Source organism: Phalacrocorax carbo, chromosome 7 (genome assembly GCF_963921805.1).
Source record: "Phalacrocorax carbo chromosome 7, bPhaCar2.1, whole genome shotgun sequence".
Classification (NCBI taxonomy): domain Eukaryota; kingdom Metazoa; phylum Chordata; class Aves; order Suliformes; family Phalacrocoracidae; genus Phalacrocorax; species Phalacrocorax carbo.
The window spans coordinates 15,745,265-15,771,611 of NC_087519.1; the positions used below are offsets into that span (position 1 = coordinate 15,745,265).

Sequence of the window (26,347 nt, forward strand, 5' to 3'; positions counted from 1 at the left end):
CGCACACCTTTCTGGCCTGAACCACTCCTACCTTCTATACTGACAGAGCTCTTTTGTTCTGTGACCTATCTCCTCCTTTGCTGGAAGAGCAACAATGGCAATGCAGTGAAACACTTGATTCGGAATCTAACATTTCTGTTAGAGCCATTTAATTCTGGGATCTTATAATCCTCAAAAACAAAGAAAAAATGAAACACGTGGAAAATTCAGAATGATGATGTACTATAATCATGGAGGTCCCAAGCAATAGGTCCCAAGTACAGCTCATTATGATCACAAAGATCAATCTGTTTGAACTCTGCATCTAATCTGATGTACGCTTAATTTCAAAATGACAAAAACATTTTGGTTTTACAGTCATGATGTTTGAATCAACTTTTTAAAAATTATTAAATGGAAAACGGGTATCTGCTAACAAATAATGTTGGGTAATTCGTAAACCTTGCTAATTCTATTCTTTCAAACACTTTTTTTTTCCCCCCAGATAAATACTGAGATAAATTTTCCTAGCTCCTTATGTATCTTGCTATTTGTTGTCATCTCTAATATAAGCCTATTTTCTACCCAGTTACCAACTATGTATTAGAGAATTAACCACAACTGTTTCAATAAAACAAATCATATTAAATAAATCATGTTGTGGATCTTAGAAAAAATGTGCAAATTTGCAATCCTAATATATATATATGTTATTATTCCTAGAGGGCTCTAAACAAAAAGAACCTTGCATTGTTGTGCTTGTGAACATATTTAAGTATTTATTATATAATAAATTATGCCTCTTTTGTTTATTAAGACTTAGATAAAAGCTGGATACAAAACCAGTGGCCCTAACTTCCCTAATCTCAACCACTGATTTTGTTGCCTCAGTGTCTAACTAGCAGAGATCCTTTAGCTAATACTTTTGGCACTTTGAAGGTGTAATGATCTGATAGCTATATTGGATGAGAACTTTAAAAACAGTAAGAATGTTACTAAGATTATATTTTAGATTTGCTAAAAGAAAGAGTACTTTTATTCTGGAAAAAAATATTTGTTGCTGTTTGGAAAGAGCATTTTTCTCCTTGTAGCTTTCACCCTGCCAACCTTGTTTCCCCTCTCTAGCTCCTCTCTTTCTCTGAAAATCCCCCAGAACCTCACTAAACATCTCTGGAGAGGTTTCTAAAACCTTTGGTTATGATGCTTTGGTTATGATGCTTTAATCCCTCATGGATTTTTGTAAAAAAAAAATAACAAAAAGTTACTGTAATGGACTGAAATCTTGGCTGACAATTCTTCAAAACCTTAATAACTTTTTTTCATAGGCTTGCTCTTTGCCCACCTTGTATCAATACCTTTGCATCAAACATTACTGTTAAGCACCTTCATTTTCTGTATTGATATTTCTATTTTTTGCCTTCCACTAATCACATTGGTCCTGTCTTTCACTTCACCTCCATTTATCCCATTACACTGCATGTCTCAGAGCTCAAAGTTAATCTCCTCCAAGCATTTCTTCTGTTTTGCAACTAATACTTCTGCAGAAATCCTTCAGCTACGCACAAACCTTCTACTTCCAGTCAGCTAAGCCCTTCTGATTTCCCCTGTGCAAATCTCTTAATTGACATCATATACAGCCCATGTAACTTAGGGTATAGAACTATATTATTCTTGCCATATAGTTACCCAGCTACCTATATGGGTGCAGGACGGCAGGGCTGTTGTCAAATAGAAGGGCAACATCCGTCAGAAACTTGGGAAAGGAAACTGGAGAGAATGAACAAGTGAGTGGGAGAGCAATGGATGAGAGGGAACAGGCTCATGGGTGACTGGGAAGGAGAAACACAGCAAAAGCAAACAGTGTGGGGGTGAAGGACAAAAATAATGGGGAGATTCAAATGCATGGCAGAGGAGAAGGCTAAAAACAGACAACAATCACAGAAAAGTGGGAACAGAAAATGCAGAGAGGTGACAGCACAAAGAGCAATAAATAGGGTGGAATAGTTGCTGTAACGCTGCAAACGCAGAAGTTTAATACACTGAAATGAAGGGATGGTGGCAGGACAATACGTAGCCAGGCCAAAAAGCTCAAACTGAAGAGCTGTAATACATATTTATTACAATAAGTGTAATGCCACCTCAGACCTTATCACTTCGCCTTCACCCGACCCCATGGCAGCCCGGCGCCATGTGAGGAGCCAGCTGATCCCTGGCCTCTGGTCAGGAGTCCTGTCTCCGTGCCCTGGGCCTGCAATCGCTGTCACAGAGCTCCTGATACGGTGTCACCCTGGCTCTAAACTGTGAGAGGGGAAGGGGAACGAACCGTTTCAGCTTCCCGCCGCCTGGCAGCAAGGGCTGAAACGCGGCTGCCCCGACCCTGCCCTCCGCACCGAGCAGCGCCAGGCGGCTTAGCCAGGGCCACGTGCCGCGGTGGGGAGGAGAGCCAGCCGCCAGGGTGGCCGTCCCTCGGCCCCAGGGCGGAGAGCGGACGGAGGCAGAGCCGCCACCCTCGCAGCAGCAGCCGGTTGCCCTGGCGAAGGCGACGCCAGACAAGAGTGCGAACAAAATGGCGGCGGGCCGCGGCAGCAGCGGGGTCCGGCGGGGCGGGGGCCTGCCCGGGGTAAGGCGGCGGCGGGCTGGGCGCGAGGGGCCGGAGTGGGGCCGAAGTGGGGCCGCGGGGTGTGGCGCGGGCGTGGCGGCTGGGCTGAGCCGCTCCGCACACCAACTCGTCCTTACTGCAGGTGCAAGGACCGCCCGGCGGCCCACTTCTGCCCGCCGCCGCGGGGACCGGCGTGGTGAGCGGCGGCTTGCTGGCTGCGGAGGCGGAGTACAAGTAAGGTGGCGGCCGGGTCCTGACACCCGCGCTGCTGGCGGGTTGATGGTTAATCCCTTGTATCCGAGTCCCTCAACTAGTTCCCCCAGAGCGTACAGGTGAGAGTACACAAAAAAAAAAAGCCATGTTTCAACTTTCTCCCAGCACGGTACAGCCTTCCTGTCGCCCTTTTACACAGGCGCCTCGGGGTAGGCTGTGCGCTGCTCTGGACGTTAGATTTTTCTGCATTTAAAACACTGACATTACTTTTAAATTATGAATGTATAAGTGCTTAAGCCTGTTAAAAACCGCTTAAAAGCTCTAAAGCTTGTGACAGATGCAGTGAAAGCATGTTCAAAAGCACTTGCTCTGTTACCTGTCAGCTCTCAGCCCCTGTGAATGGTGAGGATGTCCAAGAAGCCATGTCTCAGAAACTTACTTAGTCTCACTGCATGAAAAGCTATAAAGTGAAGCATGCAAGAACACAAGCTTATTTTAACCTGTACATCATGTATACCAACACATTTTAATTATGGGATCAAGTAATGTAATCATACATGACTCCTTCCCCAACCCCTGTTGCTAAGTATTGCTAAGGTAAGAACTGTGTTAAAAAAAAGAAAGTGTTGAGGAAATAAAGACATAAAAGGTGTATTAAGCAATCACATGGCCAAAAATTAAGGACACCCTTTACCTCCCAGAATTATAGTCTAAACCTTACTGTTTAATAGGTATAGGTGTTTTATTACTATTGATATGACAGAAACCCAGGAAATTCTTGAAATGTAACTTTGTTAACACTCAGAGGTATATTTCAGTGTTCCCTTGCAGGATTTGTTAAAATTTCACTTAGTTCAGGGAGAGATACAGTCATGCTTACATTTATTTCTTTTAAATCTTTAAAAAACTGCATGACAAGTGTTGTTACTCTTTCAGGCGACTGAATGCAGAATTAGAAGCAAAATCAGAAAAACTGGTGTGTCAGGCTGAAGAAGTAATGGTGAGTAGGTTATGCAGACTGTTACATAACTTAGCCTTGGTTCACATGCACACAGGGTCAAATTTCAAAAGAAATTTTTTGGACCATGACAACTAAAAGTATTTTGGTTACAAATGCAACCTAAGCTTTTTTTTTCCTTTTCTTTTTCAAAATTGTAAACTTCTACTAAAAGCACATGTAAAAGTAGATTTTGTATAATTTCATCAGGTAGGTAGATGTTCATATAGATGCATAGAGTATTTGTGCAGATATATACATAAAACCACATTAAAACTTGTTTATGATGTTTAAGAAAAGTATCTATAGGTGTTTTTATGTCTTAAATAATAAAAAAAATTAGTATTTGAAAACCAGATATCGTTGCAATAACATTGTAGTGAAAAAGGATCTACATTGTTCAAGCTCGAAGAAACACAAAGAATAAGCAACATAAATGGAAAATATGTAGTTAATAAGAAGGAAGCTTTCTTAAAAAAGAAAAAAAACCCTGTTTATTGTCAGTATTATCTTTTAACATCAGCATAACTGTGTAGTAGAGTCAAGTTTTTATATGAAAAATGGACAAATTTAAAAAAGTGAATGGGGGAGGTATGGTTTATACCCAGAACAGTTTGGAGAAGGTGTTTTGCATATTAGATACATTCTATACTTATATGTGCTTTTCCTACTGTTGAAACGTCATTTTTGTGTCCTGTGAAAACATACTCTTCTCTCGAGCTGTGGTAAGCTGAGGCTAACTGCTTGACATTTGAACAGAAGCAGTTGAAGTGTCCAAAATAGCATCTAGTCTCTTTCCTTTAAAAAACAGCAACAACAAAACCACTTCTTCCCTCCCCCACTCCCAAATAGAGCAGAAGATCAAATATTCTTAGAACACCTAATATGCCACATGGCACTGCCAGCTTGCACAGATGCACATTTAACAACAAAAGAAAGACAGTCTGAGTTAAAAAAACAAACAAAACCCAAAACCAACCAACCAAAAAAAAAACCCCAAACCAAAACCCAAATGAACGCTAAATGGGACAACTGCGTTTTGTTCTAGATTATGCTTTCTAACTGTAATTTAGCAACATAGAAGCTATCTGAACATTCAGACTGAATTGTTCTCTAAAGAACATACAACATATCAGTATCCAATTATGGTCATATTCAATGAATAAAGATTTATTTTTAAGGCTTATAGTGCAATATGGAAAATTGAGAATTTGTTCCACCTGCTGTGCGTTTGCTACTCCTATATTTCAGAGAAAAGGGGGGATGGGCAGCAGCATCTCAGGTAGTGTTAAGGTAGGCAGAAGTTTTACAGGCAAAACGCAATTACATGTTGTGGAGTAGAAGTAAATACTGGGCGATAGCAAAGGCATTTTAATTTTTAGCTATCTTTTCCTGTATTTTAAGTCCTTTTCCACAGTAGACTGTAGTTGTTGTAATCTGTCATTTATTAATATGTAATTAATCGTTAATCGATTATATTCCCCCAAAATTGACTACATTTTTTTTTTAAATAAAGAAAGGCCAACAGGAGCTACTGTCTAGACCAGTTTCAGTACAGACTAAGTCAGGTGAAGATGACAGACAGAGGTATGTGCTTTACAACTGCTGCATATAATTTGTGGGGAATCTTTCATGCTGATCCTGTACACCCTGACTTGCACCCTAGTCATGCTCCTGTTTTATCTGTCTTTGCAGCATAGTAGATTGGTGGAGTCTAATTTTTTCCTGCTATTTGAAACAATTGATACTAAGTAAGTGTTGTTCCTTGTTATTTCAAGGAAGTCTTAATTTTGCTGAAATGTTCTAGCTAGGATGCTAAGTAGTGCTGACATCTGTAAAAAAGCAAGGTAAGGTAGCAGGTTTCTTTGCAGTACAAAGCAGTAGACACTCAGCAGTAGATGGGTTTTAACCAGTTCAGTTGACAAAGCGAAGAAATAGATACTGGTTCACATTTAGCTTGGCCTGAATGTTCCTGGGACAGGAAGTGCTTGATGAAAAAAAAAACCCAAACACAAAAACCTAAGACAGACAAACATTGAGCTGCCACCCTCTGGAACCTGGATATCACTACACTTCTGAGGCCGACATACCTTTTGCCTGTATGAACATATGTACAACTGTAGATTTTAGCCTGTATGTTCAAACCCGTTACAGTGGATACATAGCCGTATTTACTTAGTTGTTCAGAGGCATTATTAGCAGTTGTCCAAGGATTTGTATATTGATAGTACAGGAAGTGGGTGAATTTAAGATAGACTAATACACAGTTTGTCAGGGATCTGATCTGTAGGCTCCTAAATTTATAATGCACTAATCTGGATAACAAAGATACAGGGCCAAACTACAAGGTGCTTCAAATGTTAAGCTGCAGTTGGGAAACTGTTTTGAAATAATATATATGAAAGCCTGCTAGAGATGATCAAATGATTACTTTTGTGCAGAGTAAAAGCAAAAACAAAAAGTGAGGGTTTTTTTATGAATGTAAAAGGGTTTTTCAGTGCACAAAAAGGTGTGACAGGAAGTCTGTGATAGAAGCCTGGCTATAACAACAAAAGTTTGCTACTATAGTTAAAATTATTCCTGAGCTATTTTAAAGCCAAATCTGTAAGTTGTAGAGCGGGAAAAAAAGAAGCTCCATGTGTTACCAATATAATCATGCTTTGCAAACAAATTCTGGATTTTGCTTTAGTTTTATATTCTGTAAGATGAATTTTGGACAGTAGACAGAAGATTTTTTAAGAACTTCAAAATGGAGTTGAATTATAGGGCTGTTTTATGAAGTTACGTGATCGGAGGATTCAGCCCCACAAAGGGAGTTAACAGCTGTAATAGTATACATTTGAAATAAATGGAAGTGCTGGAAGAACTAAAAAAATATTGGCAATTAGCATGTCAGAGTAGCATCTGATCTACCAATTACCTACATAGATTAAGACACCTTGAAACAATGACAGTCTGTGTTCTGGTAAACATTTATGTGAGAGAAGAATTGAAATCCCATGCTGTAGTGAAAAAAATTAGAAATGCGTGCTAGGAATTAGGCACACTGATTATCCATGAGAGAACATTGAGGCCATTCAATTAGATTAGTTCCAAGTATTTAATATTTAATTACATTTTTTTCTTTCAAAATTGTGCAAGCAGATAAGCCATAAATCTAAAGGAAGCACTTGAGTTCTTTTTGAAATATCTATTTGAAATTTCCATTGATTCCTTTAAGGAGAATGAACACTGAAGCAACTGGAAAGAAGGGGAAAAATTGAAGCCAAGAGGTAGTATTGGGGAAAAAAAAAAAAAAGACCAGTTAAGAGAAAAAAAATGGTTAAGCAAAGTGAGGAAAAAAAAAGGCAACAAATGTTTATGTCACTCTCCAAGTCAGCATATATTTTAAAATAAGTTGTTCTGGATTTTTTAATAGCATAATTTTTGCAAAGAAGCTTGAATTACATAGAGACAAAGCAGCTCCCGTGACATCACACTGAAATCAGCTTTTGTTTACACTTTCAGTCTTCAGAGCATTGCCAGTCTCATGGCGATGGGAACTGTACTCGCATCGGCAAGCATGCTATAGGCTTTGAATAGGATTAGCAAACACAAAGGATTTGCTCATGCGTGTGCATCTTGTGTTTACATGTGGAGATGGAATTGTTAAACATCAGCTTCTGTTTCAGTGTTGCCACAATCCTCTAGCTCCTTATTTGTATACGTTTTCAGGATTTACCCATTAATTTCACTTACCAAACAACTATAGAACTGTATTATGAGGTTTTTTAAGTGGGTTGTCATGTATGACGAAGGGGAAAGAAACCATTAAGGTTAGACAAGTTTGAGGAATTTAGTGAACAATAAGGTTTTGTTTTGCTTTGTTTGTTTGTTTGTCCAAAAAGAGGGCCCTGAGCCCACAGATATAGTAGGAACAAATTAGTCTTTTAATGGAAAGAACATTATTGTTTTCTTGAGTACAGAAGGTGTTGTATTTCATATTTTTCAGAATAACATATAACTGCTATTTCTGTGGCAGCAAATCCTCACCTTCTGCATGCTCCTAAAGCTAGCCAATAGGAGGGAAGCATGAGGAAAATAGGGTAAACAGACAAAACCTAATCATCCTGTTCTTGAAGTCTGTTGCCAACCATACACAGACGATTTCTCCAGGGTTGGTTTTTTTTTTTTGATTACTAGAATCTGGAGCTTTGTGCATATAATTCTTGTTGATGAATGGATGTCTGTGAAATTTTAAAAGGCAAAATCTAAATATTTGCTCAAATCAGCTGGGCAAAACAAAATGAGGTGACTTGATGTGCCTGAAATTTAAATTTTATTCCAAATCTTTTATAAGCCAGCATTTTAATTGACGTTAAAAAATTATAAAGGGTAGTAAAAAAATAGACTCTCAGTGCAATAACACAGATTCACATAACTCATTCTGAAAACAAAGAAGTTATATATATATATATGACAAGAAGCATGGTTTTCAGCCAAATAAACAGATAAGAAAGCTGCTTTTTTACTCCTGTTTTTTAATTTCTAAAATGGATCCAATATTTGTAATATGTATTTCAGAGAAAATTCTGTAAGGCTGAATTTATAAATAGCTTCCACCTATAGGAGGTGTCAACTGGCTTGGCAATAGTAAATCTGAGCATTCAGCTGCACTCCCTCTTAGGATGTAGAGGACACTGGTTTACATCTTCATTTTCTTTGTATTAATTCAGGGATTTGTATGTCGGGTAGGCATATTAATCACTGAGCTGTTGGTGATCTTTGGTAATGGATTGTCAGTCTCTCTTGCTGAAGTTGATAACAGTCTGCATACTGCTGCTCCCTGGTACAGGGAATCATTGATCTAATAAACCAGTAGTTGCAGCAATCGCCTGAATCACAAGACACAAGATTCAGATTCTGGCACATAAGTAAACTATTGTGTTAGATACCCTAGACTCACCAGGTGATTTATGTGGCAAATGAGGTAGAATGGAAAGACAGAGAATGAGACTGAATTTATGATTGTACTTAGCATATCTTCCCACCTTAGCTATACTACTTATTTTAGACATATAAAATTTTATTCTCCTGATGTGAATTTTTATTGTAAAATGTCTATTTTGTTATACATGTTCAGTGATTTTCTTTTTTTTTTTTCTGCAGAGGTCCACTCTACCCTGAAGTTTCATCTCTTACACACTCACATTTCAAGGTATCAAAGTCAAAACTATTCTGGTTAATTTATCTTCTAGTATTACTTCTGGTTTTGAGGCTGTGCTACACTGGGAACTTACATGGGTGGGAAGCCAAAAGGAAATGATGTTCAAAGCAGTGCTACAGGGACAGTGTTACCAGGGTTTTGCAGCGCGTCTGGTGGTTAAGTGGACTTACGTCACATTTAATTTTTGTGTTCTAAGTTTCCTCATCTGTAAAGCATTAACAGAAGCGCTCAGTGTTTTGAACATCAAATTAAGAATTCCAAATGCAAAATATTAGAACATAACTAATTTCTTCCTTTCTCCCCTTCCCTCCCCCACCACTATAATAGTTAAGACAGTACTACTGTCTTTGAGATGTAATAAACTAGCAATAAACAAGCAGTGAAAATAACTGAATACGGGAAGGGTAAATATAATGGAGAAAGGAGGTTGAGATTAGGAACAAACTAATAGTCTCTAATTACAATTACATTGAATATTTTAGGAGGTGAGCTAAAGCCTCCAAAATATTGTCTTCAGTTATTTATCAGAATACAGTAGAAAAAAAGCCAAATTTTTGAAGTTTATTTAAGTTAAAGTAACAAAAATACTGTTAGATCTTCCTTCTATGGTGAATTTATAAGGTTAAAATAATGTATAAAAATAACATGTTTTTGAAGGTATGATAAGCATTTTCCAAAGAAATGCACTCTATTGGCAGTCCAATAGTTAATATCTTGGTAATAGCTGAGAGATGTGCTTGAGCATGAATTTATTATGAGTACATGTGCAAAAACTCCCACAAGAAAATGATTATTGGATGTATTATAATTTGGGTATAGGGACATAAAAGTTGCAAGACAAAGACAAGTACAAATGAAACTGGAAAACTGTGCTTTTGAAAGTTTGAAAAGCATGCTTTGAAAGTGTCCTTGAGTTTGAATGCCTGAAAAAACCAAAACAAAAAAAACAGAAAAAGAAGTAATTCCTAACTAATTAAAAAAAATCACCACTTTCTGAAAAAAAATTGTAGGTAGCAAACAAGAAAAGTGCTTCCATGCCCACGGCTCAGAACAGACCATACTCTGGAAGTAAGGGAAAAAGAACAACTTCAAGGTATATTATACACATCTCTCTTTGTTTGTGATAAAATATTTTAGTTGCTATTTTTGCCTGTCAGGTTATTTTTATTCATGTATGCTTCTACATTTATATATATTTGTATAAATCAATGTGTCAAACTTTTGATCCTCCTCAGTAAGCTCACCATGTAGCTATCTCTGTTGACTTGCATAGAGCACCAGTATTAACAAAAGTATTAACAAACATTTGTGATTAATATTTAAAAAATGAAGCTGTTGCTTTCTGCTTAAGCACTTCTCAAGGCTAACAGTTAAACTCTCTTAACTCCTTCAGTGAAAGGATGCCCAATGAGCATACATGTGGGAAATACATCATGTGAGGCACATGAGAGAGCACACTTAGGTGGTGCAGACTGATTTGTGATCGGATTTGTGATAGGAAATGTGACGGTCTCCCCATGAATCTTGGGCTGACAGGACAAGAAAGAGTCAGTAATAGTACCACAGCTTTCAGGGGTTTCAAGCTGAAAAGCTTCAGCTCTGTAGATAGAAAATTCAAGGTAATTCAAGCAAATTCAAAGCAGGAAGTGGAGATCTGGACAAAAGAAAAGAGTGAAGAAATGCATAAAATCCTGGGAACAAATTAAAACTGCCACAAGACATGGGCCAGTACCAAAATATGGTGAAAGTTGTCTGCAAGGTGGCAGAACATGGAACTGACACAGGCCAAGGTTGTGTTTCAGGACTTGGGAGTCACTTGTGGACCCTTTGGGCATCCCTTGGGCAGTTCAGGGGAGGCTGTCATGCTAGCACCACATCATGACATTTAGAAGTATGTGTACAGGACCTGCAGGGTGAACCCAAAGTTGTGGGAGAGAGTTAGCAGCCAGAAGGAGTTTGGAGGCTGCTTTGGAACGAGGATATATTGGAATATGAATTTAGGAGCTTCAGATCCAGTGGAAACTAATGCCATCTTTTTATAAAAGAAAGCTGGGGAGATGATACCCTATGTAGCATATGTGTCACATACCTTCTGTTTTGGTTTTATGAAAACTTTGGTATGCAACTTCTGGGATCAGTGAAGTTTCCTAGGACAGGCATAATGATACAGAAATTTTGGTAGTAAGATAGGAGTACAGCTAGAGAGGACAGAGTTCTAGAAAAGTTAACACGCGGGGGAAAAATAGCCGAATTTAAGGCAGCGGATGGTAGCTAAAGGCAAGAGAACATTCCTCTGTTTCTTTCTTTTACTCTGATTTAGCTATGAAGTTGTTGGATGAGAAGATCGTGCCAAAATCTTCTCAGTACAAAATGGTACTGTTTCTTCTGCCTCCTACATTATAATATGTAAAATCCTATAATTGTTTATGTGGAATACGGTAAAGGTATCTTACATAAAGAAAATGAGAAATTGCTATCAATACACCTTTCATACCACTATAAGCAATGAAATTATATTAGGTAAATAACTGTCTACTCTTAAAAATAGCAAATATGCTATATTTTTGTAATTTATTTATTAGAAATTTAAAATCTAGGGTTTGCCTTTTTTTAGTTCAGACATAAGAAACGTGGAAGTACAAAATGCTGATGATGTTGCAGTATGGAAGGATTGCATAGATTTTTCTTTAGCAAAAACAATAAGCAAAATTGAAGAAAAACTAGAGAGAGATGGCTTACCAGATTGTCTAGATGATGACATTATTCCAAGCATTGGAAATGAAATTGGAGCAGGTAGGTTTCCTCCCATAGTTAAGTACTTTCGTTCTCTGGGTTCTGTGGGGAAAGAGTTGCTGTAGAAATTACAGGGAAAGTTCTATAGTCTTTAAGTTAAAGGAAAAGAAGGTTTTTCTTCTTTATGTAGTCCTAGGGGAAGATCAGGTCACGTATGAATAATAATGGTGAAAAGTGAATTTTATCTTGATTTCCACCTTTGTAGGAAGACATTTGGATGGTTACATATGTTGAATATGTGCATAATGTTTGATTAATTTCACTGGGGAAATAGAAATACATGATGCTAAGCTTGTATTTCCAAAAATATGAGCTTTGGTCCCCTGCACAGATTCTGCCTTTAAAAGAAAAAGCCTTTCCTCAGACCAGTGCTACGGATCTTAGTAAGTGGCTTAAATGAAGTAATGTTTCGACTACAGTGCTTGAATGAGAATCCTCCAGATACTTTCCCACTTCAAATTGTGTGTTTATGTTTGTCCTAGAAATAGAGTAGGAAAGGGGATTGCAGCATTTGCCAGTGAAGCTAAAGGTGTGGTGCATATCTGTCTTCTTAGCTCTGGTGTGATAATAGTGGGTTATGTCATTTCTTACAATGCTAAAGCAAGCATGAAGTCAGACATTCACTGCAGTAGTATGAAGTGCCCAAAACCTCTTCTTTTAATCGAACAGCTAGAGGTCAACAAGCATGCCAACAGAGAAATAGCTTGATTTCCACATGTAATTCTGTGCAGGTCTTCTGTTAGTAAGTCTCCCAAAACAGATCCTCAGATATCTTTTTTTTCTAGTCTGTGTTCCTGAACTAGAAAGAAATTGCTTTGGACTGCATTGGAAGCTTACACCAAATAAATTCAAGGTAACTCAAGAAGAGTTATTACTGATGTCTGGTAGTCAGGTCTTGTGGAGCAAGGTCATGCATTTAAGTATTGAGAATTGCTTCTGCAACTTCAACAATGAAATGAAAATACTCGGGGTTGATTTTTGCTCCTTCAATTTGATATTGACTGTTTAGAACACTCTGAATGCCTCCTTAATATGCTGAAGAAGTTATTACAGAGCATGCTAGCAGTGTCAAACTCACAGAACAGTTGCAGTTTTCACAAGGAAGTGGATGTAGTTACAAATTAACTCTGTCAGAGTGGGCTGACCCCTTAGTGGAAATCTCCTAGCAAAGGATTCCTTAGGCTAATGGGCCCACACTAGACTTTTTATGCCAACATACTGATAAGGTTCCATAGCCTTGCCCTTTCTCTGAGCTTCTTGCAGTGCTCTTCCTGGCTTTATGTTCCATATCTTTATTTCATGATCGCAGGTTATCACAGTGCAGCCATTTTTTCTGCCAGCACAGTAGCTTACACATTATTTTTCTCAGGGACTGTTTTTGTGAATTATAACTCAACTCTGCAGTAACAAGCAATGATAGAAACACACAGACATGTAGAAGGCTGAAGATGAAGCTCTATTTTTACCTAATATACCCTCACACATATGAACAAAATACCTAAATGTGTTGTCACTCTTCATGTTAATCTTCAGATCATCTCAGGAGTTCAAGACACCTACCCTTCCTTGTAAGATGTCAGAATCTGTCAGATGTCCTTTTCTTATTTACTATTTCATAAACTGTTGGTTACTTTATAACGTAAGGCTATCTTATTAAGTCTCATCAGGTGATTAAAATTGACCAATTAGGAAGCTAATTGTTTAACTATCTTTACCTGTTGTGAGAGTTCAAACTAATTTTGGATCATAGCCACCTCCCAAGGCTGATCTGGTTCTAATTGTGCTCTTGGAGTTTCAACAAGGTTTACTGCTAAGTGCTCTTAATGACACAGAGCTGCCTAAGACAGAAGAGAAGTTGTCTATGGACTAATAACTGAGTAAAAGAGGAAACAAAATGTTAAAAAGAAACAACCAGGTTTTGCAGGTAGATAACAGAGGACAAAATATTGTGCTGTTATCATTATGCTGTTATATAATTGATGTTACACCATCTTGAGTGTGACACTCAGTTTTGCACAGCCCATCTCAAACCCAGGATGTAGAACTAGGAAAGACTAGCAGTCAGAAGCATGGAACAACTTGAATTTGAATCTTCAATTTGAAAACAAAACAGTTGAGGACAATATGAAACATTCTGTAATGAAAACAGTAATGGTAAAGGGAAAGCTGTCTTTTTGTAATGCAGACTCGAGTAAATGCCACATTAAAGGGGATTTAAAGCAAGCTACACAGTGCTTTTCTTTCACATGATGGAAATTAAATCAGCTAGCTCATTGCCGCACGATATTGTGAATGCCAAACTACAATATGTTTTATGAAGAAAATTAAACAACTTAATAGTATAGAAGTACATGAAAGAATATTAAACTCAACGGCTTCAACATGGTCTCCATCTCGAGATAGCCACTAGTTACCAGAAGCTAGTAAGGATGTAACAGGAGGAAAAACGTCAGTCTGTATCTTATTTTTTTATGATGTTTTCCTAAATCCTACTTAATATTGGCCTCTGCAGAGTTACAACTTAAGCTACAATTGATAAGGGAAGGTGGGTGAAATAAAAAGAATTCCTATTACAGCAAATGAACACATGTACCCATCCATCCCTTCATATTCAACTCTGGATACTCTTCCTCCACTTTATTCTTTCCCCTTGTATCTACTGTAAATAATGATTATTCCTGGGTGACATCATACTCATACTGTTTCCATGCTTGTGCCTGTGGAAGTTCAGGGGGAGTTCCTTGTGAATGATCTGGGGAAAGGGTGGGGAATATGGAGTAAAAGAACATACTGTCCACACACAGCTTGTTTTGTCATTACAGTAGTATGTTTCTTAGCTGTCCAAGAGCAAGAAAGTACTTCATTTGGAAAAACCATCTGATTAAATTAGTTTAATTTTAAACTACTAATTGAATATTGTTAGCAGTGTACTTTAAAAAAGCATGGACTACTGTGTGGGAAGGATATTTACCTATTAGGAGGGTTCTCTAGTCTACATTTAATTCCTTGTTGTGAGCAGTTTAAAACTACTTTGGGTGTAACTATCCAAATTGCAGCTACAGATTGACTGCAATGTAGGCATACCCTACAATATAGTTTTCTTGACTTCAGTGTCAAGGAATGCTGTAACGTATAGCATAGTATGATGAAAGCTTCCAATAAGTTTCAATTTTGAGAATTCTGAGTCCTTTACATGTTAAAGATGTTGAGTTCAGTCATTAAAAGGAAAAATCTATACAAAGCTTTGCCTAAGAATGAGAAGTTTGCAACATTTATTTAGAAATCTGAGTTTTTATTTGCCTATTTCTGATAATTACAAACAACGTGAGTTCTTACATCAGTCTTGCTTCTTTTCTGCTTTGAATAATGAGTACTTGTGGATATTAAATGTAACTTTTTATCTTCACAGAAGCTCAGATCAGATTTTTTAAGGCAAAGTTACATGTTATGCAGGAAGAGCTGGATAGCGTGGTGTGTGAATGCAGGAAAAAGGTAAGAGCTGAGTTTCATATCTGTAGAAACAGAGTAGGTTCTCCTTGAACAAATAATCACAACAGAATTCCCTCACCTTTTCAAGTATTAAGAACTAAAGTTCTATTTTTTAAAAATTTCCTAAGAAATCAGAGTCAAGAATAGTCATTTCTGTATAAATGTGATCTTGGACTAAAAGCCTGTGAAATATACTTAACAAGAAAGAATTTGATGCAGGAAAGAACCACTGGGAATGAAGACATGCCCCAGCTGTAGGGACACTGTGGTGCTGCAGAGTGCCCTAGCCATCGCTGCTGGGAAGGAGAGCATTTCCACAGCCTGAAAGGAGAGAAAGACTTGTTTTCATAGAAACTCAATTTCTGTATGTGCCTTGATTTCTTTTTCTTAAAGAAATGAAAGGCATAATGAATCTCTGAAATAACCTACATTAGTATTCACTTATAATGTTTAAAAGGTTATAAAAGAAAAATGCCTTGAAATTATAATGCTTAATGTGGGTTGTAATTGCCAGTAGGTCATGAAGCTAATACAGGATTCACTCAATGTTGAGAGAATCTTGAATTTGAATACTTGATATACCCTGGATCATTAGCTTGCTTTTAAGTCAAAACCAGGTAATCTCCTAAAACGTAATAGATTGATTTATCAGTAACTACATTCTCTTCCCCAGAATTTTTCCTAATGTGTGCATTTAGCTATTCTCACAAAAATGTCACAAAATATGTATGTGCCAGTTACTCATACTGTTGTCTGACATTTTGATAGTTCTCAAAACCTTTGAACTATGAGAAATTAAATGTTTTACATATTGCTACAAGACAGTTCCAAGTAAAAGACTGGAGAAAATTAAACAAAAGAAGTGTTATTGTTTTTTGAAGTATTGTCCTGGTAAATGGGTCTTCTGTTTTCTTAGTTTGTCGTAGTTGTTTCCTTTCTTAAAATTGTTGTGAAATCCATCATGAAGGATCTGAACATTTAAAAATAACATAATTCTGAAAAATCATTATCTCCATATGTACAATATGTGTATTTTTACTGCTTATTTACAAGGCATTACTATCACATTATCCTACTGCTTCCTTGCAATAATTTAGTTGGGGTTTCTTGCTAATTACTGTCAAACAGGATGATGAAAATCAGAATTTAAAATCTCAGCTTAAAGGTACTAAAGAAGAAAACACCAGACTGCAACGAACAATCATTACGCAACATTCTCAGACTGAAAAGTACAAAATGTTGTCACAAGAAGCAAACAAAAAGAGTGAAGGGTTACAGCGAGAGGTCATGGCACTAGAAAAGGTATTGCAGATATTAGTCTGATTTATCTCACGAAAGGAAAAAAAATGCATCAAATCACCCTCTGTACTCTAGTTTGATAGATTAATATCCAGTGATCCCATTAGTGTTTCAATCTCTGGTCATAGTTTTAGAAATTGTATTTTTAAATGGTCGGAACACTTTTTTTTAAAGGAAGAAATAATATATTTTGCTAATTGCTTTTCTTCTGCTTCTGCAATCGCATATTTCTGTACTTTAAAATTAAATTCCTGTATAAAAGAGCCGCAAAAGACAAACCAACCTTTTCAGAAACTGCTGTCAAATTCACAAAAGAGCATTGAAAAATATTGGGAAATTTTATTTTTCTAGTTTTAATTATAATGGTTAAAAATTACTTCTGGTAATAAGAGTTTTATTTTAAACTGTAGAACCTGATGAACATTTTGGGAAGAAAAAACAACAAAACACTTGCAGCTTATATTAGTATCTTCTGCAAGTAGAGGAAAGGATGTATCTTTGTTCTTGAAAATAGACTGAAAACCAGCAGCTCCAATTTGGATGAATCAAAATTAACCTGGCTTCTGCTGTAGGCCACATATGCAAAATTGTATATGTGCCTAGTTGTAGCAGATGGCCTGCATACACAGCTTTGTTTGTTTGGAACTTCATCTAAGAGTAGCATGTGTTTTTCTTTAATTACTCAGAGCTAGAGAGGCTGACTTCAAAAATCATGTAATATAGTATTGTGTAGTACTTGTAGCATAACCAGGAGAATGTTTCACTTAAAAATCTGGGGAAAACAGAACACAACTTAGCCTAACAAAGTCTCATTCTACTGCCATGAAATCATACTACGCGTTTGTGTAGGTATGCTTTCATCTTAATGTCACATAGTTATGGCATTTTAAAACTAAAGTGTTCTAACTTTGTGTGTTCTTTTTGTGCAGATACTTGGAGGTTTTAAGTTCCCTTAAATAAGTGCTCTGACTGTTGATTCTGTCAGAGAAAATATTAAATAGCAGTACTCATACTACTCATCGTCTCACTGTAAATGGGGCTGAGAGACTTACAAATTCATTTAGTCCATTCTCTTAAACCAAGGCAGGACAGATTGTATACAAACCATCGTGTACATAAGTTTGTTTAACCTGTACTTAAAGCCTTCTGTGATGGCAATTTCCATAATTCCCTTAGACAGACTATGCTGGTTCTTGTACAGTCACAGTTAGAATGTTTATCCCAGTATGCAGATGTCTGTTGTGACAGAAAGTTGATTCACTTCTGCTGTATAGCTTCCATATCCAAAATAGGGTCACTTTCCTCACTTGCCTTTGCTCTGGATTTACTGTTCTCAGTTGCTTCAATAGTTCTTAATAGGTTGTGTTTTCTAGAATTTCTCAAGTTAACTGATCAGACATGATCATGAGAAATAGTGGTAGTTCTTTGAAGATACTGTGAAGGCAAAAAAGGCAGGTATGTGTAATGAATGGTTCTCTGCTAATTCAGAAGTTATTTTACGTATTTTTTCTGATTAAAAAATTATCTAACTGCCAAAAACACGCATTTAAAAATAATTTTGCAGTAACTGCTTAAATCTCCTATGGACTTAGCAATCTGAAAACTGTTTTATTCTTTAGGTATGAAGCGTTATTCAACACTATGTAATTAATAGTCGTAGCTTAATTCTAGACATATTTAAAAACAATTTCCTATGAACATGGGCCTGAATTTGTACTGCTGTGCCACTAAACTCTCCAGACTCCTACTTTCAGTCTAGAGAAAGTTTCTGTATAGTTGAGATAGCACAAATGTAACATCTGATTTTTGGGCTTTTATTGCTTTTGTTGTGATTTCTGTTGCAACATAAATAGACAACTTACATTGTGATACACGCTTTCCCAAGCTTCCTTAGGTTATCAACAATTCACGCAATTTTATTAATACCACAGCTACTTTTTTTGTATGTGCCTAGGCAAAGATTTTCACCAAGTTTTCACAATTTACCTGAAACATGGTAATTAGTTTGTTATTTTTAGATTTCATTCTCTTGGTCTTTGGTCTCTGTGAACATTTCTGCTTGAACACCCACCTCAGGCAGCAGCTGAATTCTGATGCTCCCCGAAAATTCCATCCTCTTCTTTCCAGCATTCTGCTTTTTTTCCCCCCGTCTAGTTGATCTAATAAATGATATCACCTCTCCTGCCTTTTTCACCACCTTTCTACAAGAACATTCCTTCCTCTGTGTTCTCTCTCAGTTGTTAATTCCATCTAGCTATAAGGTTGGATAAAGGTCAGTGGAACACCAAAGTTGTGCTCTTATTCCTTTTAAGGATTTGTGCGGGGATTTTATAATTTGCCTTGAAGAAGGGCTTAATGTTACCCAAATGTTACCTCTCAAATGTTTTTGGTGGTGGACAGGTTGTTGCTGAGCTTTCTAAAGATAGACGTGCTGTGTATGCTTGCCACTGGGAGGAAGGAAAGCCTGCTGGGAGGGTTACTCATAGACGAGCTCTCTGGTGTCACCCTTCCTACTGATATCCAAGTGCCTCAGCACTCCAGAACAGCGGAAAAATCCAGAGATTGAAATGGGATGCAGTTTTAGAACATAGTAGGTTTTTCCCTTCTTAGAGAAACATTATGGGAGAAAATGAATCCAGTTTTTAATTGAAGTATTGAAGGATTGGCAGAAACTTTGCCTGCTTACAAAATAAAATACTTTGTGCATTTTCAAGATGAAAAACTTGGAGTTGAATATGTTTAACATTATGCCCTCACTAGATGACTTGCAAAAAATCCTTGGTAAGGTATTATGTATGACAGTAAATGTCAAGAAGACCTAAAAGAATTATTAGAATTAGTTAAATGATATGATTAACTGATACATAATTTGCATTGCATGCAGACTATTCTTTTGCTAATTAAATGCTTGCAAAGTTGTATTCCAAAGCTCTTCATATTAACACTGAATAAAATACATAGCACCAAAGATTTAGTTGACCCTATTCACAGTTCCATCTCGATACAAGACAAAGGGGTTTGCATGCTGTGCAGCTTGTTTTCTGTGGAAACGGGGGCCAGTTTCCAGTGAACAAACTTGCATTCCCTGATGATGCATGTGCACATGTTCCAGGGAGGGGCTCTGCTGCCCCGCTAGCCAGGCTTTTACCTATCTTTTTTAATGAGTCAGGTGGACAGGTTAGCAGCAACATAACAATGTTGAAGCAACGTCTGTTTTTGCAGACTCCTAGGGGAGGCACGTTCGCCAACAGAATTTTAGAGGATTAGTGCATCTTAGTCTCCTGTTTCCTTTTTCCATTTTGGATAAGATTCAAAGCTTCCCAGAAATACCTGTTCCAGTCATAACTTTACCATAACATCTTTCCTGCATACACTTGCTAATTAGTGTGTATTTCTTGGATAAGTGATGGGGAAATTAGAAGTAACCACCATAAGAGCTGGTGTTGAATTGAGAAAATAGAACAATTACATAGTCTGAGGGTAAAAGGTTAACCACAAGCCCCCGCTCTATCCTGATTTGGTTAAAAGACTCTTTTCTGTGTCCATGACCAAAAATATAATGGTCTTAAAAAAAAGAAAGTGTTTTTTACAAACTACAAGATAAGCTCTTTCTGCCAAAATTGTTTATTTCTTCTACTTTGTCTTTTATCTGTATTCCCTGATCTTTAATCTAATTATTCAGTTCCCCAGTTTGATCTCTTTTTCTCATTTCCCCACTTACAGCACTATGAAATACTACCATCAGAGACAAGAGGGAACTGTGTTGATTGTTGCCATAATCACTTGATGAACTGTTTTCTGCTAGATGGAATAGTTACTCCCCTTAGCCATCTTCAGTAGACTGTTCTTTTTGTTGGTAATTGCATGTAGTAATCTCTGTGGAAAAGAGGTAAAAGGAACAGGTGGGAAGAAGCAGCTAGGAATACTAGCCACTGCTCCAATATCTGCCAGAGTGGACATAGCAACATGTTTTTCTTTGTTTCTGACTGAGCATACAAGGTTTTTCAGTCAATCCTGTGGTCTTACATGATCAGCTCCACAATTATTCTAAGAGAAGTTGAAAACAAAGATGAGGAAGATCCCCTTCCAAGATTTCAAGGGAGAAGGGGATGTTTTAATGGTGAAATCAATGGTCTTTGAGACAGATTCTATCTGCAGGCCAAAGAAGTCCACAGACCCTTAAGTTTTCAAGGGGAACCCGTGCTGTAATTGTATTGTCTATATGGGATTCATTAAAATACTATTATTCATAATGTTTGTTTTTATCCTTTGCTTCTTAAATAGGAATTGGAGAATCTAAAGCGTGTACAAAAGCAGGCCTCAAGCAGTCAGAGTGCAACAAAGGTTCGCTTAAACAGGGCCCTGGAAGAAGCAGAAAGGTATAAAGAGGAGCTGAATAAACTGAAGCAAAGTAATAAGGTACAGTGGCTTTGGAAAACAAGTTTCAATCTGTAATCACTCAGTAATACTAGAATGAGACAAAAGGCTTGATCGGCTTTGGAAGTATTGTGTCTCTTACAGACAAGCCCAAAATCAACTTAGACCAAGTCACCAAAGGGCTTGATAAGTTACCTCAGATGACGCTATGGCAACCTATGCAGGAGGAAGTAACATAGAGAATAAAGCTATAGCCTTTTTGATTTTCCCCATTTGTGTGCAAATTTGATGTGTTTAGAAAAAGGGAGAACTACACATACACACCTAATGCATATGCAGGCAAAACAATGCCTGTTTTCTTTGAGGTTTTTTTTTTTTAAGTTTTGACATGGGAATATTTTGGTTAATCTCATTTCTTTTCAGACATGTCATGTGTGGCTACTGTTTGTAATTTTGTTATCTAGTGGCAAGTTTTGCTGGTTAAAGCACCACTTTCATAAATAATAACATTTCTCCTTCCCATGGCAGGATGTAGCAAACCAAGAACTCAAAACAATTGAAGAATTGAAAATGGAAAACAAGAAACTGCAGAAACAAAAAGAAGAGCTAATGACAGGTTTTAAAAAGCAGTTAAAGTTAATTGATATTTTAAAGAGACAGAAGGTAAGGACCAGAGTACTGTAATATTTCAGTTAACAACCTCTAGCTAAATGTGCCTGTTGTCAAGTAAGGCAGTCATGGAAACTAGAGCCCCAAGATGGGGACGTTTTGGTGCAAGGGAGCAGCAGCCTCACTTTTATTAGACCATATTGCTAACATTTTGCTTTATGGCAAAGGCTGATCTTCTTTTGAATTGACCCCATTCGTAACTTGGAACATATCCTGTCATGGTGAAGGGTTACTGCTGACAAGCTTTAGGACCGAGAGTACCTATTTGTTCAAGAACAAATACTGTTCAGGTAATAAAAGTAACTCCCCGTGGTGCTGTGTCAGTTGACTCCATTTTAGCATGTAGGGGTTTTTTTGTTGTGTTTTTTTTTTTAAAAAAAGATTTTTCCCCACAGCATATTACTTGTCTTAGCAGCAGCTACAACAGTGTGCCCTCTCAGGAGTGAGCCATTAACATTTCAGGCCTACATTCCTCCTGGGTTCTCAAAGCGTGTCCTTCTCTATTAACATTGTTTCTTTTTATTTATATTATGAGGTGTTCTGCACATGTAGGATTCTGCCTGGATGCACATCTCCTAGTGTGTCAGATGAAAAAAGGAGGAGGAAAAAAATAGAATACTTATCCTAGCTGTGAATTTACTGGACTGAAGAATGGGAATTGATCTCCATCCTTTTGTAATTCCTGGAATACCACGCATACTTTGAATGACACACAATGTGGTAACATCTGCATGGTTGCGTGGGTGTTCCCATCCACGCTGCACTTGCAGCTAGCCTTATTTTGAAGGTTGTTTTATTCTACATTTGTTTCATATCTCCCTCAGGGCACAAAAGGGAGGGCAGGGGATGCTGCTTTTTAGTTTCTTCAGCAGCTGAAGCTGAAATTGAATGGAGGATAGGTGGTAGGATACTTGCTGACAATTCATGCTGAACCATTAGTGACACACCTTTTGTAGAAAGGTGTTGCACCAAAAACTGGGTTAATACTTCAGCTAGAATATAGCTAAAAATGTATTTGACTATCATATTTGATAAAGCTATACTGATATTCCAAAAAGGAGGGGTATTTTACTTGGAAAGAGAAGCCTCAGACACTGCAGAGTGGGTAAATCCTTATATTTATCACAATATATTTTCAGCATAGACTTATCAAATGAGCTTTGAGGGTACACACTGAAAGAACCTGTCTGTTTATATGAAATCCAATTAGAGCCAGATGAGCATTTTCCACTTACTGACATGTTTAGATCTCAGAGTTCCATCACACCTTTCACTTACCAAACACTTGGGATCGCATGCTATCATTTGTATGAGTTTTTCTTCGGAGGCTGCATGAGACACATGCAGAGCCATGGCCTTCACAGTTGTCTAGGTAGGATCTTCACATCATAGACTGGTTCATCTCTAAGTGCTTACGCTACTGAATCTAATGTGATTCATTTCGGGATGGGGTTAATGCGCTTCTTTTTGCACTCCAACCAAAGCTGTAAGAGAGCTAAAGCAAGCAATGTGTGGTGATTGTTGAGCAGAAGCACCTTAGAAGGGTCAGCCTTTGAGATAAGAAAGCAGACCATTTGGTTTACCATTTGAGCGCTGCAGTGATTACCAGACATTTTGTAAACGCCCTTGAAGCTGTTGAGTCCCCATAGAGAAAGAGTAGTTATGTATGAAGTGACAACTTCATATAACAAAATACACAGACTTAGCCAAAGAGTTGGGAACTGCAATATGGAAATACACCCTTGATGCTGGAATACTTCTCCCATACAGGACAGGGGAGGATATGTAAGTGGAATAAGGGGAACTGGGGCAGCTCATGCATTTCTAGTGGAAGAGAATTTTTCTGGCAGTAACAGGATGCTGAGGAGATCTTCGGGATTCACCTAAGAGAAACAGTGTGAGCTTAGACTTTGGCTGGCCCTTCTAGCTCTTCAGATTTATTTTGAGAATGAAAAAATACAGCACTCAAAATATACTCTGTGCATGAGGTAGCTCATTTCCTCTGGAAGATTAATTCACTGAAATGGGTGTCAAAGAGCAGTGTTTCTGTTTGTGAACAAAAAGCATAGTCTTGGGTAAACGTCACAAAACTTCATTAAATATGTTTTTAAAAAATTATGAATACTGTATCAGAACCACAAATAGTAGAGGAAGCCACTTACCTTTTCTTCTAAAAAAAATATTTCTTGCTCACAGAAGGAGAATGCTGCTAGTTCTCTTTTCAGAACAGACTATGGTTGGCAGCACCTGGAAGAGAATGGCCCTAACTCTGCCTTTTACCGCTTCTGGCAGAAGGCACAGGGGAAGGGCAGCTAAAGCTCACATGTGCTCAAGACACATAGGCACCTAAAGAACTTCAAGTCTGCTTCACAAATGAGGAAAAACCTAATTTGGGCCATTTGTGTAGTATTTGTGTGGCAGATTCAGATGCACATGGCAGGTACAGCTAGCCTGAAGGTGGGTATATGCTACCACATGAATGATAGAGGGAAAAAAAAAAATCCCCCTACGGTATTAAATACCAGTAGCAGGATGAGTTGCAGCTAGCAGCAAGTAGTTGCTGGTGTTCCAGTTGGTCTCTGCAGACCGTTCTGATTGCCCTGAGTATTGCCTTTGCAGTAAAAACTGGAACACTTTCTTTTCCACTTTGAATGATGACAGGTAAAGAGATTATACTGCAGTGCAGGGATGAGGACATGTGGCACAGCTGTGACATCAGCTGGAACCCAGTGAGCTTTCAGGGCTTTCCTGCTGCTGCGCCTTTTTGAGTGGTAGCTCTCTGCAAATACACTGAACATTTAGTAATTGTTTTCTCATCCAGCATTGATGACCCTGATGGCATTTTTCCAAGGAATTGCATTATTTGAACAGAAAATACCCTTGTTATAAGATAAAATGTTCTGTTCCTTTCAGTGTTCCAGTTAGTGTGCCATATCCTATGTAATGGAAATACAAATTCAGGCTACTGTATGATTTTTAAACATACATATGTACACATGTAGGGGTGTGGGTGTGCATGTGCCATAATGGACCATAGATGCATGGTGTGATACGTGGCAAGACAGCTACCAGTGGTCAGCCCCAGGTATTTCTCATGAAGGTGTAGAACAGTTACTCTTTGGTTTTTGCTGATAGTTAATTTTTAATGGTGGTGTATTATTTTGTAAAATCCTCATTTAACATTAAATCACTCATATTAGAGGGGCTAGCACACCGAGTCTTAATGATGTATTGTATTTGCAATAGCTTTAAAGTTAACCTGTGTATTGATCAGCTTGAAAGAACAGGTACCAGTAGTCTTGTATGTGTTCTTTAGAGGTCACAAGCGTTGTCAGATTTTCAGTAATTTCCATGCCTCATTAAAACAGAGGTATTTTTAAAGCAATATAAGGAACTAAGAAAGACTTTGGCCCTGTTTTACTAGAGCTGAAGTTGCAATGTTTAGCAAAAATTTATCACATTATCCCTACACTATAAATTTTTGCTTCAGCTTAAACAGGTAAACAACCATCAAAACCATAGTACAAAAAAATAGAATGAGAGATGTGAAGCCCCTTTCAGCTGTCCCAGTCATACAGGATGCTGTAGTGGTCATTCACACTATTTTACCTTCTGCTCCTAATTTTTCCTTTTTTTTTTTTTTTTTTAAGATGCACATTGAAGCTGCTAAGATGCTTTCTTTTACTGAAGAGGAATTCATGAAAGCTCTTGAGTGGGGAAATTCTTGATTCCATAAAAAAACAACTTCTGTTTGAAATACAAGTCAGATGGTACATTATTTTGGCACTGTATATGAATGCTTGTTAAGAATAATATTTAATAACTGTATGTCCCAGTGAATTGATTTTGTTGATTTTGCTTATGTTTAAATCATTAAGCTATCGGGCTTAGAGAAGTTAGTGTTGTAGCATCATGTGAAATACAAATGTCTACTGAAGTTTCAGGCCAAACTGTCCATTCTGTAATGAGCAGAGAAGCACAGACCGTGCAAGGAATATTCCAACAAATGAACTTCTGTTATCAATTCGCTCTGGTTTAGCATTTAAAACTATTTGGACTGAGTATTACTTTAGATAAGGTATAAGCTGGGTTTAGTCTCAGAAAAGTTCTTGTTGCAACAGAGATAAATTAACCAGTGATCCAGCTAAGAAGAAAATGTCACGTCCTTTTTAGAACATGTGGTTGGAAAATTGGCCTTGTCTGTCCTCTGTGACAGATCTCCTCTCAAAGCTAGCTGGTCTGGCACCTCATTTAAGCACCAACAGCTCTTTTATAGAAACAATCATAACTTGATTTAGCTACTACATCTTACACCCTTGGCTGGCAAAAACATACATGATACTCGCCCCTCACTATCTGGATAGGCTCCACTACCTGATGTGGTTGTCTTGTTTAAAATGGCTACTTTAGTCCAGGTGAAAATAGTAAATCTTTCCCTGGCCACCAGCTGCTGCTTTGGGATACAGTCAGGAACGATGGCTCCATATTCAGGTGATTGACAACCATTATATCCTTGAAGATATTATTGTGTCGTAAGTGTAATCAAGAACTAGGTAGAAGTTTGAGTGTAGATGAGCTGAGCATATCATGTGTACATTAATGAACGGGAGCAATAAAAGCCTGTGCAGCTTGCATGAACCTCTGCCTAACCTCAGCTGTTTCAGTGGATTCCTCCCTCAGCAACTGAATAGGAACACGGCACATAAACAATAAGTTTGTTCACCAA

The 26,347-nt window shown here is 37.7% G+C and overlaps 1 protein-coding gene across 2 annotated transcripts; it reads left to right on the top strand.

Moving 5' to 3' along the window:
• Window positions 1-2,432: 2,432 nt before the first annotated feature.
• TEX9 (testis expressed 9) lies at window positions 2,433-25,449 on the top strand. 2 transcript variants are annotated; one of them, XM_064456469.1, is made up of 11 exons: window positions 2,433-2,599; window positions 2,721-2,812; window positions 3,728-3,791; window positions 5,305-5,375; window positions 8,937-8,985; window positions 10,005-10,087; window positions 11,609-11,787; window positions 15,197-15,279; window positions 20,860-20,994; window positions 21,481-21,615; window positions 25,272-25,449. In XM_064456469.1, the coding sequence occupies exons 1-11, from the start codon at window positions 2,546-2,548 to the stop codon at window positions 25,347-25,349; spliced, it is 1,023 nt and encodes a 340-aa protein (XP_064312539.1). In that variant the 5' UTR covers window positions 2,433-2,545; the 3' UTR covers window positions 25,350-25,449. The 2 variants fall into 2 exon arrangements, with proteins under 2 accessions (XP_064312539.1, XP_064312540.1); XM_064456470.1 differs by lacking the exon at window positions 21,481-21,615.
• Window positions 25,450-26,347: the final 898 nt, after the last annotated feature.